The sequence below is a fragment of the Podarcis bocagei genome (assembly GCF_964188305.1).
Source record: "Podarcis bocagei genome assembly, chromosome: 11".
NCBI lineage: Eukaryota > Metazoa > Chordata > Lepidosauria > Squamata > Lacertidae > Podarcis > Podarcis bocagei.
In genome coordinates this window covers 39301514-39312464 of record NC_138136.1, presented here as the reverse complement: position 1 = coordinate 39312464, position 10951 = coordinate 39301514, and the positions used below count along the sequence as shown (strand labels likewise).

The window sequence follows — 10951 nt, the reverse complement described above, 5'->3', positions numbered from 1 at the left end:
AAGATGTGTAGAATCGGGGTGTGATGTTCAGAGTCTTTAACGAAAGTAACTCATTACTTAACAATACACATTGTAGAGATGGAACATTAGCAGCGAAACAAATAAAGGTCTCTGTGACATAGTTAAGCTCTACCTTACAAATAAAGCTTTGAAAGTCAAAGCTTGGAAATTCTTTTAATGTATTTTTGGAAGTCACTGCAACAGCTGTCAGAAAGTTTAAAAAGCCAGCTGTTTCCTCTTTCAGCTATACTGAAAGGGTGAACCCGACATACCATATAAAATACAGTGGTGATTATTTACAATAGTCATGTCTTTGGTGTGCTTTGCAATATGATTAATCATTCTAAACTAATTTGATTTTAAATATGGAAGTGATTTGTAGGTTTTCTTCACTATCTCTTCAGCCTATGATGTTTATCCTGGCATTGTACAAGGGGCATATTTCTAACCAGCCTTTGCTTTGTGCATGCATCTGTTTGTTAAGGCAGCACTTGTGGTTGTGCCTTCAGCTTCAATATACTTTGGGGACATACAAAATAGAATGGTCAAAACTTTTGTTCTTCAGTTGTAGACAACCTTTGTAGTTTCATTAGAGCAATCTGTGGGCTAAGGTTCTGCTTCCTCCTGGCAATATGATTGTGTTAGCACCCATTTCTCTCAAATGCTCAGACTAGCTTGTCTTGGTGACTGGAAACAGGGTTCTTCTGAAATTTCAGGGCTTTGTTGATGCATCTAATTAATGCCCCTTAAAAAGGTCAGGTCTGCTGCAAGGCCTTGGATATGCAAGACTGCACTGGATTTTGTGCTGTCATCCATGTGTGTTTAATGTTCAGCCAGAGCCCAGAAGAGCATTAGCAAGAGAGTGCAAGCTGAGGTCATGAATATGCTGAGGGTGACCAGAGCCAAAGCATTCGGTAGTTATATCCATCACCGATTCCTCTGAAGCCTTCAGCAACCAGTCTCTATATACTTGAGAGTATAAAGGAAGGGATAGTCTACAACAGTCATTCTCAAAGTATAAGGCAGAATTGGTTACAAAATTAACTGACAACCGTTAAGGTATGTATAACGCATCCTGTCTGCTCTCATTGTCTGTGTTTTGGATAGTAAGTTGAGAACCATCCACCTCCACCTATAGTCAATGTAGACAGCATGGAGTTTCACCACTTATGCTGATTACTCTGACCCACTGGAAGAAATTGTTGCTTTGCTTCCCTATTATGTCTGCTCCCTCCCATCGTCTGCTCCTTCTGCCTCTGTGAATCTGATCTTTCTTTCTAACTGTCAGGTAAACTACCTGTTTCAGTTCTCCTTCATTTAAGCATTTGGAGCTTATTTCAATGGTCCAGCACTATCTTAAGACCATATGTGGCTACACAGAACCTCTCAAGTCTTGAGACTGATATAAGTGGCACTGCTCCCTGACCTGTCATTAGCAACTATGAACATAGCCTTTTCCCTGGTGGCACCTAGGAAGAGCTGCAAACCTACTTTTCAGTGGGCGGTGAAAACATTTTTATTATTATTCAGAAAGGCTTTTATGACTGTTTTTATTTTAAATAGTCCATTTAAAAAACTTAAAGTAGTCTAATGATGGCATCTTATCTTCCCCCATGTGGTCACAGAGAATTAAATCAATATTAGTAAAGGTAAAGGTACCCCTGCCCATACGGGCCAGTCGTGTCCGACTCTAGGGTTGTGCGCCCATCTTACTTTAGAGGCCAGGGGGCCAGCGCTGTCCGAAGACACTTCCGGGTCACGTGGCCAGCGTGGCGAAGCTGCTCTGGCGAGCCAGCACCAGCGCAGCACACGGAAACGCCGTTTACCTTCCCGCTATAAAGCGGTACCTATTTATCTACTTGCACTTAGGGGTGCTTTCGAACTGCTAGGTGGGCAGGAGCTGGGACCGAAAGACGGGAGCTCACCCCGCCGCAGGGATTCGAACCGCCAACCATACGATTGGCAAGTCCTAGGCACTGAGGTTTTACCCACAGCGCCACCCGCGTCCCCTAAATCAATATTATACGCCTGCTTTCACTAATCTTTGATGTATTAGATCAGTTTAATTTAAGACAAGAATCCCAAAACATGAAGCCCAGGCATCTGCTGCAGAAGGTATGTACATTTCCATCTCTCTAGCCCCTGGATTTGTTGAGGAGACCCCTGGATTAGGTTAGGAGGCAGAATGTGGAACTTTCCCCCATATTATAACCAAGGGGAGAGAGGTAGCCAAGTCCTCCCTCAGTTAAATAATTTTGTTACTTGCGACATTGCACCCCCTGGGACCAGAGGCGTATTTGACAACCGGTGTTTTTGTTATGTGATAGCTACACTAGACCAAACACAGTGTAAGAAAAGAAATAGTGCTGAATGCTGAATGTGATTGATGAAACAAATGCTTAGGATACTGGTGTGTTTGTTCATTCATTAACTTAAAGATACTTTGATGTTGTAAAAACTGTTAAGTTACAAGTTAAAAATGCAAAGTTGCCATAAAATAGCTAGAAGCAGTAAATCAACACACAGTACTAAAATTGCTCATCCTCCAACAATCAATATTTTAAAATATCAGGGCATTATATACTGGAAACAACTCTATAACAAGTCTGGATATGTATTCTCATAGGAGATTGTAAAATTTCAGCATGCTTTCAGTTCACTACAATTAGTGATTTATGGAGGCACATGGCGCAGGAATTTGTGCTGGGAATCACAACTGGTCTCTTGCTCAAATCCCTTCCCGCTCCCTCCTTTCAATAAGGATGAAAGAAAAACAGATGGAACTATTTTTGTAATCATTTGTAGTGTACTTTTGCTTTCAGATAAAACAAGGGATGTATGTGATCACAGAGCTGTCATATATGTTAATTGTTCCATTACCTATTGCATGTTCTTCCTTATTGCCTTATTTACTAACACACAGCTGCTTGGGAGAAAGTCTCATTGCTCAAAGTAGGACTTTCCGCTGACTGTGAAGCTCTGAAGATGTCTTTGAAAATTACATTTAAATGCATAGGGCTTTTTTCCTGCCTAAGAAAAGGTGCTCAGAGTGGCTTACAACAGAATACTAAAAGCATTAAAAAAGTCATTAATAGTCATTAGAAAATCATATAGGGGCAGCAGGTGAGTAGACTACAAAAGTTAAAGCAACAAAAATCAAGGAAGGGAATCAAATTTTGTGTATACAGTGGTACCTCGGGTTACATGCGCTTCAGGTTACAGACTCCGCTAACCCAGAAATAGTACCTCGGGTTAAGAACTTTGCTTCAGGATGAGAACAGAAATTGTGCTCCAGCGGCACGGCGGCAGCAGGAGGCCCCATTAGCTAAAGTGGTGCTTCAGGTTAAAAATAGTTTCAGGTTAAGAAAGGACCTCCGGAATGAATTAAGTACTTAACCCGAGGTACTACTGTTGAGTATCGTATTTTTTGCTCTATAGGACGCACCAGATGATAGGACACACCTAGTTTGGTGGGGTGGAAAACAAGAAAAAAAATAATATTTTGAATCCCTGAAGCCAGAACAGCAAGAGGGATCTGGCTTCTGGGATAACCCGCCAAGCCTCTTCAGGGCAGCGGGATTAAGGCTCCCCCTGCCCGAAGAGGCTGCACACGGCTAAGGCAGAAGCCAAGGCACCCGCGTCACTGAAGGGGCGCTACACAGTTCTCCCTCTCTGTGCAGCGCCTCTCCTGCGAAGGAGAGGCGCTGCGCAGAGAGGGAGAACTGTGCAACACCCCTTCAAGTGAAGCTGGAGAAGGAACAGAAGGAGACCCTTCTGTTCCTCCTCCGGCTTCCAGGCAGGCGCGGGACCTTGCGCTGCACTCCAAAGACTTCGGGTTCCTTTGGCTGAAGCCAGAAGAGTCTTGCTCTCCCGGCTTCAGCAAAGGAACCCGAAGCCTTCAGAGCGCAGCGCGAGGTTCTACTGCACTCCAAAGGCTTCAGGCGACTATCCCTGAAGCCTGGAGAGCGAGAGGGGTTGGTGCGCACCGACCCCTCTCGCTCTCCAGGCTTCAGCGAAAGCAACGCGGAGCCTCCGGAGCGCTCCCTCTGCGCTTTGGAGGCTTCGCATTGCTATTGCTGAAGCCAAGGACCCTGTATTCGCTCCATAGGACGCGCACACATTTCCCCTTAATTTTTGGAGGGGTAAAAGTGCGTCCTATAGAGAGAAAAATATGGTATTTGGATGTTTCACCTGTTATTGTAGTTGATGGTTTCATTATTCTTGGTTAAGAATGCAGGAGAAAGTAGTGCTATCCAATAAGCCTGGGCAATGTATCGATACATCTCCCAGGACCAGTATGAGGCAGACCGTGATGGCAGCTTCACGTGGCGCTATATTGCGGGTGAAACTGCCACCGCTTGACTCCCTCCAGTGGGCTCTGGTAGCCGAGGGATTCCGGTGTGGCAGCAGTTCCACCAGCAATATACCGCTGAGTGAAGCCGCCATCCCATTCTGCCCTCATACTGGCACAGAGGGAGAAACAAGCTGCATTGGCGAGGCACCAATACAGCTTGTTCCTCCCTCCTCTTTTTTAAACTGCTTGGCTGAGGAGCACACCGCTGCCCTTGCCTCAGCCAAGCAGTTTTATGGAGCCTCCAACCTGCCACTGGTTCGCATCAGCCAGAGAAGCATCAGCGCTCCCTCAGCTGGGGGGCAAGAGGCTTCACACACACCCTTTGGCTGAACAGCCCTGATGCTTCTCCTACTCGTGTGCAAGCCTCAGCGATTTCACCCCAACATCTCGCAGTACTGTGGTAGGAAGCAGGGTTTTGAACATCATGATTTATCACCAGATCAACGATGTTTGCCCAGCGATACATTGCAATACTGAAAACCTGACATCACCCAGTCCTTCCTTGTCCAGCACCACAAATTATGTTTTATGTCATCATATTTTTTTGAGTCAAAAGCATATTCTAGTGAAGCCTTCTCCAAGCTGGTGCCCCCTAGGTTAGGTGTTCTGGACTACAATTCCCATTAGCCCCCCAGAGCCTGGCCTGCTGTCACTCAACTTCTTGTCCACTAGAAGAATCCAAACCCTGGAAGGGCTAATGTACTGACTGGGGTGAATTCTAGTCCTAAGGATCCACAGGATTTTAATTTTATTTATTTCAAGCATTTGTACCCTGCTTTTCCACAGTCTTCCAAACAAACAAAAAACACAGTGGGAAAAACACTAAAGCGCTAAGCAAAACTTTTTTTTATTTACCAATCCAGCTGTTGAAAAGGAACTGGGCAGTGACTCTCAAAGAAGGTAGAAATAAAGTGAGTTTTTCATATGAAGCTTAGAGCTTCAGTGAAAAGTGACGTGTTTTTCGCTCTATAGGACGCACCGGACCATAGGAGGGGGAGAACGGGGGGGGGGTGTTCTTGTTCTCCCCCTCTAAAACAAGGTGCGTTCAAGGTACATTCACCCAAAGCCTCTGGGGCGCAGCGGGAGTTCCTGCTGCACTCTGGAGGCTTCAGGCGGCTACCTTGGAAGCCTGGAGAGAGAGAGGGGTCGGTGCGCACTGACCCCTCTCGCTCTCCAGGCTTCAGTGAAGGCAACCCGAAGCTTCTGGAGCACGGCGGTAGTTCCCTCTGGGCTCCGGAGGCTTCAGGTTCCTTTTGACCTGCTCTTTGGGGCTGGCGGGGGGGGAGCGCAAAGGCCGTGTGCAACCTTGCCGCTGCGCCCCGAGCTTCCCACCACCACCAGCCTCAAAGACCAGGTCGGGGAGCAGTGCAAAGGCGGCAAGCTGCCTTCCCGCTGCCCCCCCCCCGAGCTTGTGGGGCTGGCGGTGGGGGAAAGCGCTGCTCTCCAAAGGCTTCCCGCTGCGCTCCAAAGGCTTCAGGCTTCAGGGACAGCCTTTGGAGCCCCCGCAGGGCAGCAGGGCGAAGGCACCCCGCTGCCCTGCAGAGGCTTTGCGCAGCTAACCCCAAGCTAGAAGAGAGAGACGGAGCGCTTCGCATCGCTCTGTCTCCCTGTTCTGGCTTTGGGCTTAGCCGCGCAGCCTGCATTCGCTCTATAGGACGCACACACATTTCCCCTTAATTTTTGGAGGGGGAAAAGTGCATCCTATAGAGCAAAAAATACAGTATTACTCCTCAAGGCATTAAGTAAAGCTACATTCAGTTCAACATGTTGTGATGTGGGAAAGTCTTTGATTTCTCAATAGGTGTGAGGGGAACCCTACCATTCTTAAATCTGTCATTAGCAAGAAAGTGGAAGGAGAGGAGTATCCTCTTCCGTGGGGTAACAGAATGGAACATTCTGCTCAACATGTGAGTTTCACCTACTAACAAGGTCAGAGTTGATAGGTTGAGCCATTCCAGACTTTCCTGCCATTTGGAGCCAAACATGATAGTTAAGACTCCCACCCATGTTGATAGTCTCCATTATCACTGGAAATTTAATTAACTTGAGCTAATACAAACTTGGTAAAGGCAGGTAAATAATGCAAGAAAGAAAGAATTGTCTGAAGAAACAATGTCTGTGCTTAATCATAGAATGAAATACATTTTTACAACAAACTTGGCTTATGATGCAGTCAGACTGATTAGAAAAAGGCTCCTATAGAGTTCATCCTTTTTATTGCACCACCCATACTGAACACATAATTCTTAGGAAAGTACAGTGTGATTAATAGGAAAGTTGATAAACATTCCAAGCTGATAAAAAGGATGTCACTATTCCTGATATTTTTGCTTTTCTTTTTTAAAAAATAAAAATGGTGTATATATTAATTTGTAGCTTGGGCTGCATCCAGACTTAGTCATGCTTAAAGTAGACACATTGCAAATCAGTTAGGTTAGTGATGACTTCAATGTGAATGTCTTTTATCATCTACTATGTTAATATACAACAATAAAAAATGGGTTTTGTTTTGTACTGTGGCTGCTTATTGGGCAAAAAACAGGGAAAGTATCAAAATAAAAAGTATAAAATGGTAAACTACCCACATTATTATTTTGACGGAAACTTCCCGGAAAAAATAATTTAATTGAGTATCTCTAAGGCACCATCTCTGCTAATGCTTATTAACATTAGCCAATTATCTTTTTCATTGCTAGGAATATGTCCCCCCCCCAAACCCACTTATTTGTAAAATCATGCTCTTTTTACATGTGGAAATTAACAGTTTCATTATATCTAAGGTAAAAATATGCAAATTGTTTACTGCTTCTTATTATAAGATTTTTCCTATGTTTGTTTATTTTCCCATCAAAAAGTAGGTTACAAAACATTTAAGTTAGCCTGGCCAACAAAATGAGTGCTTATCTTTTTTTCTTAACAGGATGTCACACGTGCTCCATTTTGAAGACAAAACCAGAAAAGTGAAAGATGCAAGCGTGCAAGATGAAGACACTTTTGAAATTTATGATCCTCGGAACCCAGTTAATAAGAGACGAAGGGAAGAAAGCAAAAAGATTCTGAGAGAGAAAAAGGCAAGGAGATGAAATGAATGTAAAGTTTTCCAGAGCCAGCTTGGAAAATGACTGCACAAATGTTCTGGCTCTGTAGTAGCTGGTGTCCCAAAATATATCACTTACAAGGTGTGAAAAGGAATCTGGTGTCTAATTTGGAAACAGTGCTATCTGCTTTGTTTTGTGAATTCTGATGTTAAAAAAAAAAAGGCTTCCTGAAATCATTCTTAGCAATTATTGTGAATAAATAATTCCTTTTCCATTCTCAGTTTCTGTTTATGTAGTTGCATTCTTAAAGTAGAGGGTTCTGCATTTGCAATCTCTCTAGAATACTGAAAAGTATCTTTTTGGAATATGGAACGAAAGGTTTTGCCAGTACTAAATGGGGATAATGTTGTTATCGCTCCCTCTAATAGCAAACTCAGGTGGTGAGTGCCAACAGAATCAGAGCCAAAACAGGGCCACTGAGAAAGGGGAGGGGGCAATGGCATGCTGAGGGGAACTCTGAAGTTTGAAGAAATACAACAAATATTTAAATAAAAAGGTGAAAACCATAATCTACCCTCAGCCCCAGAAAAGGCCCAATGAGAATTGGCCATGCTCTGCAACTGCAGATGGTTGAGACTCAGTTGTAAAGGACAAAGACTTACTCGACTTACTTGAGCTTCTATTGGCTTCTTGTATCCGGAATAGAGGCATGGCTGGCTGGAACCCAGAACGGAAGCATTCCTGTTTGGAATACAAGGCAACATTTTATCAAACACTTTTAATATTCATAATGCTTCAAATCTTTGAGAAAAATATTTTCACCACATAAAATATATACATAACAGAATTAGCAGCATAAATGTACCAATTATTATTTAAATAGTTTCCAATAATACTTATGGTCAAATATTCTCTTGACTCTTATTATACCAATATATGACAAAGCTGCTATACTTTTTCAATATACTTTTACTATAGATACAAGTTTCCATATTGTTACCATCCAGTTTTCAATTGTAAGTCTAAACATATTTTCTCCAGTAATACCATACATTAGCATCTGGTTGTTAGCAAATTCATTACCAATTTCATGTCCACTAGGAAAACTAGATTCTTGACATAGCTAAATAGTATAATTAATGAGCTTATTGGAAAACCATACCATGTTATAAGTTTGATCTCATTTATTATAGTCCACCAAAATGTCATTATTTTGCAGCAGGACCAAAAATTATGAAGCATTCCATGTTCCACATTTCCGAACATATATTAGCTGCACCACAATATGTGACGAATGCATGCAGGTGTTAAATAACAGCAAAATATTAAATTATAAAACCTTCTTTTCAGATTTGTGCACATCGTCCATTGTGGAATATGTGGCCAAATTCATTCTCATACTGCTTGCAGAATGTTTTGTCTCCCCTCTTTATCCTAGTTTTTCTCATCATAGCCAAGCTCATAATAATACGATCAATTTTTTTTCAAAAGTTTTTGTTTGTGTTGTTTTACCATTAGGTTTCCACATTCTGCTTTCAAGAATGCTTGTTACAATCTTGATTTATGTTTGTTCTTGAACACTTTTCAGGTCAGCCATCCCGTGTTCTTAATCACACTGACAAGAGTGCCCTGTATACGTTTGCCTGTTAATGTTCTTCTGAAATAATTTGTCAGTTCTGGCAGGACTGTACTTGGCAAACCTTTAACCAACCTGCTGCCCTGCAGATGTTTTGGTCTACAACTCCCATCACTCAGCCAGCATTAACCATTCATCTAGCAGAGAGCCACCCCACAAGGCCCTCTCCTTCAAACAGCACAGAGGGATATTATCACTTTCTCCTGCCTAGGGATAAACGTTCCCAACATCATCAGGCACTACCCCCTACTCCCGTTTCAGATATGTTTACATGCCTAGAAACCAACAGTAACATGCACTAAGCAAAATATTTCTATGCGTAATACTCCAGTAAGCATGCAGTGGATATACAGTGATGTGCAACATGACCATAACCAGTATGTTACAAGAGCCCTTGTGCTTTCTTTCCCCTCTTCATTTTTAATGGGGCTTTTACAGGAAAGCAATTTGGTGGATTGGGCCCAACATAAATCACACATGCATGAAGTCCAATGGTCTTTATTAAGATGCATCAACCAAGGTCATTTTAAAAGCTGATGTGCAACTTCACTGGTGTTGTTTTTAGAATGAGTTCAACAAGGTATAGTCTTTTATCAAGCCACGATAACTACGTTTCTTGATAGGGTCTGACGTGTGATGTACATAAAACTGGCTCATCATGTTAATAGGGTTCCAAGTGGTGTGGTTCAGTTTAGTGCCGAATATTGTTTAAATGTGCTATGTAATCTCTCTAAGATAACAAGAAAGAGAAATGGAGGTGTGAAGAGAGTCCTTGTAAGAGGTTGTCACTGTCCCCATTTCATGTGTGGGGGTACAAAGGAGTTAACAGAAGATGCATTTTTCAATTATTATTATTTCGCAATTAGTTAAAACTAATGTTCTAATTTAGTGTTTAGAAATAACAGTTAAAAACAACTTGCCCTCCACAAGCACCCTTCTTGTGTACTTTCCTCTTTGTAGATAGAAAATAAAATAAAATTGTAGACAGAAAATAAAATTTCACCAATTATCCTAAAGACTTCAATATCCATTGTTGTATTTATGAGCTATGGCCAGAAACAATTTCATACAAATAACAATGAATGATGTGGCAGTCCGATGACATAGGATGCTACTATACACCGTCAAGATTATTGGTCCATCTAGGTCTGCACTAACTGGATGTGTCTCTCCAGAGTTTCAGAAAGGGGTTTTTCCCAGCCCTACCCAGAGGCATCAGGGATTGAAACTGGGAGCTTCTGCACCAAAGCAGATGTGCAACCACTAAGTTACAGCCCTTCCCTGACACTGTCATCATCATTACATTGTCATTCACTAGCAAATATAAAATTCACTATTATAAACAGTTTTTTAAAACAAAAATACAGGAATAGGGTGGGGTCTTGCAGGTATTCCAGGTACATATGCAGGGCAGTTGAGTTCTGCTTACTACCAGGCAGGTATGATAAGACTTGATAAAATATGGGGATCATTGCTCACAAGATGCAGCACACGCACCATATGAATGGCAATGCCCATCGACTTTGGGAGGGCTTGACCCCCTCAAATATTTTATTGAGGGGGCCAAAGGGACCTCAGCCCCTAGGAGTTGGCTCCTATGTTACCAGGGAAACAGTCACCTTCCCCCCTCCTAAAAGTGTGTGTGTTTAAACTAAGATTGTGGGAAGCTTGTAAGGGCTCCACTGGGCCAAAAAAAAACTCATTAAAATTTATTATTATTATTATTATCTTATTTATACCACACCCTTCTCGCTTTAAAAACCAGGCTCAGGGCGGTTAACAGCAAATATAAAACATTAATTAAAATGTGACTTTAAAACAGCATAAAATACAACATAAAATGCAGCATCAATATCAATAAAATTCAAAAATTCAGGGGTCATTGGGGGGGGTGGGAACCCGGTTAGTAGACATCAAATGATC

General features: G+C 42.4%; 1 protein-coding gene and 1 long non-coding RNA gene across 4 annotated transcripts in view; one reads left to right on the top strand and one right to left on the bottom strand.

Annotated features, from left to right (window-relative positions):
• The window catches only part of CWC27 (CWC27 spliceosome associated cyclophilin), a 115589-nt gene extending 107917 nt beyond the window's left edge, over positions 1–7672 (top strand). For 2 of the 3 annotated variants that reach the window (XM_081212988.1, XM_081212989.1), the window contains one exon: positions 7275–7672. In XM_081212988.1, the coding sequence (XP_081069114.1) occupies positions 7275–7437 (163 nt within the window). In that variant the 3' untranslated portion in view covers positions 7438–7672. The remainder of the gene's footprint in view (positions 1–7274) is intronic. The other variant, XR_014012877.1, reaches the window with a different exon arrangement.
• LOC308597396 overlaps positions 1–10951 on the bottom strand; it is a 42267-nt gene that overhangs the window by 2646 nt on the left and 28670 nt on the right. Inside the window, exon 3 of the long non-coding RNA XR_014012930.1 lies at positions 8055–8133. This is a non-coding gene — a long non-coding RNA (uncharacterized lncRNA). The remainder of the gene's footprint in view (positions 1–8054; positions 8134–10951) is intronic.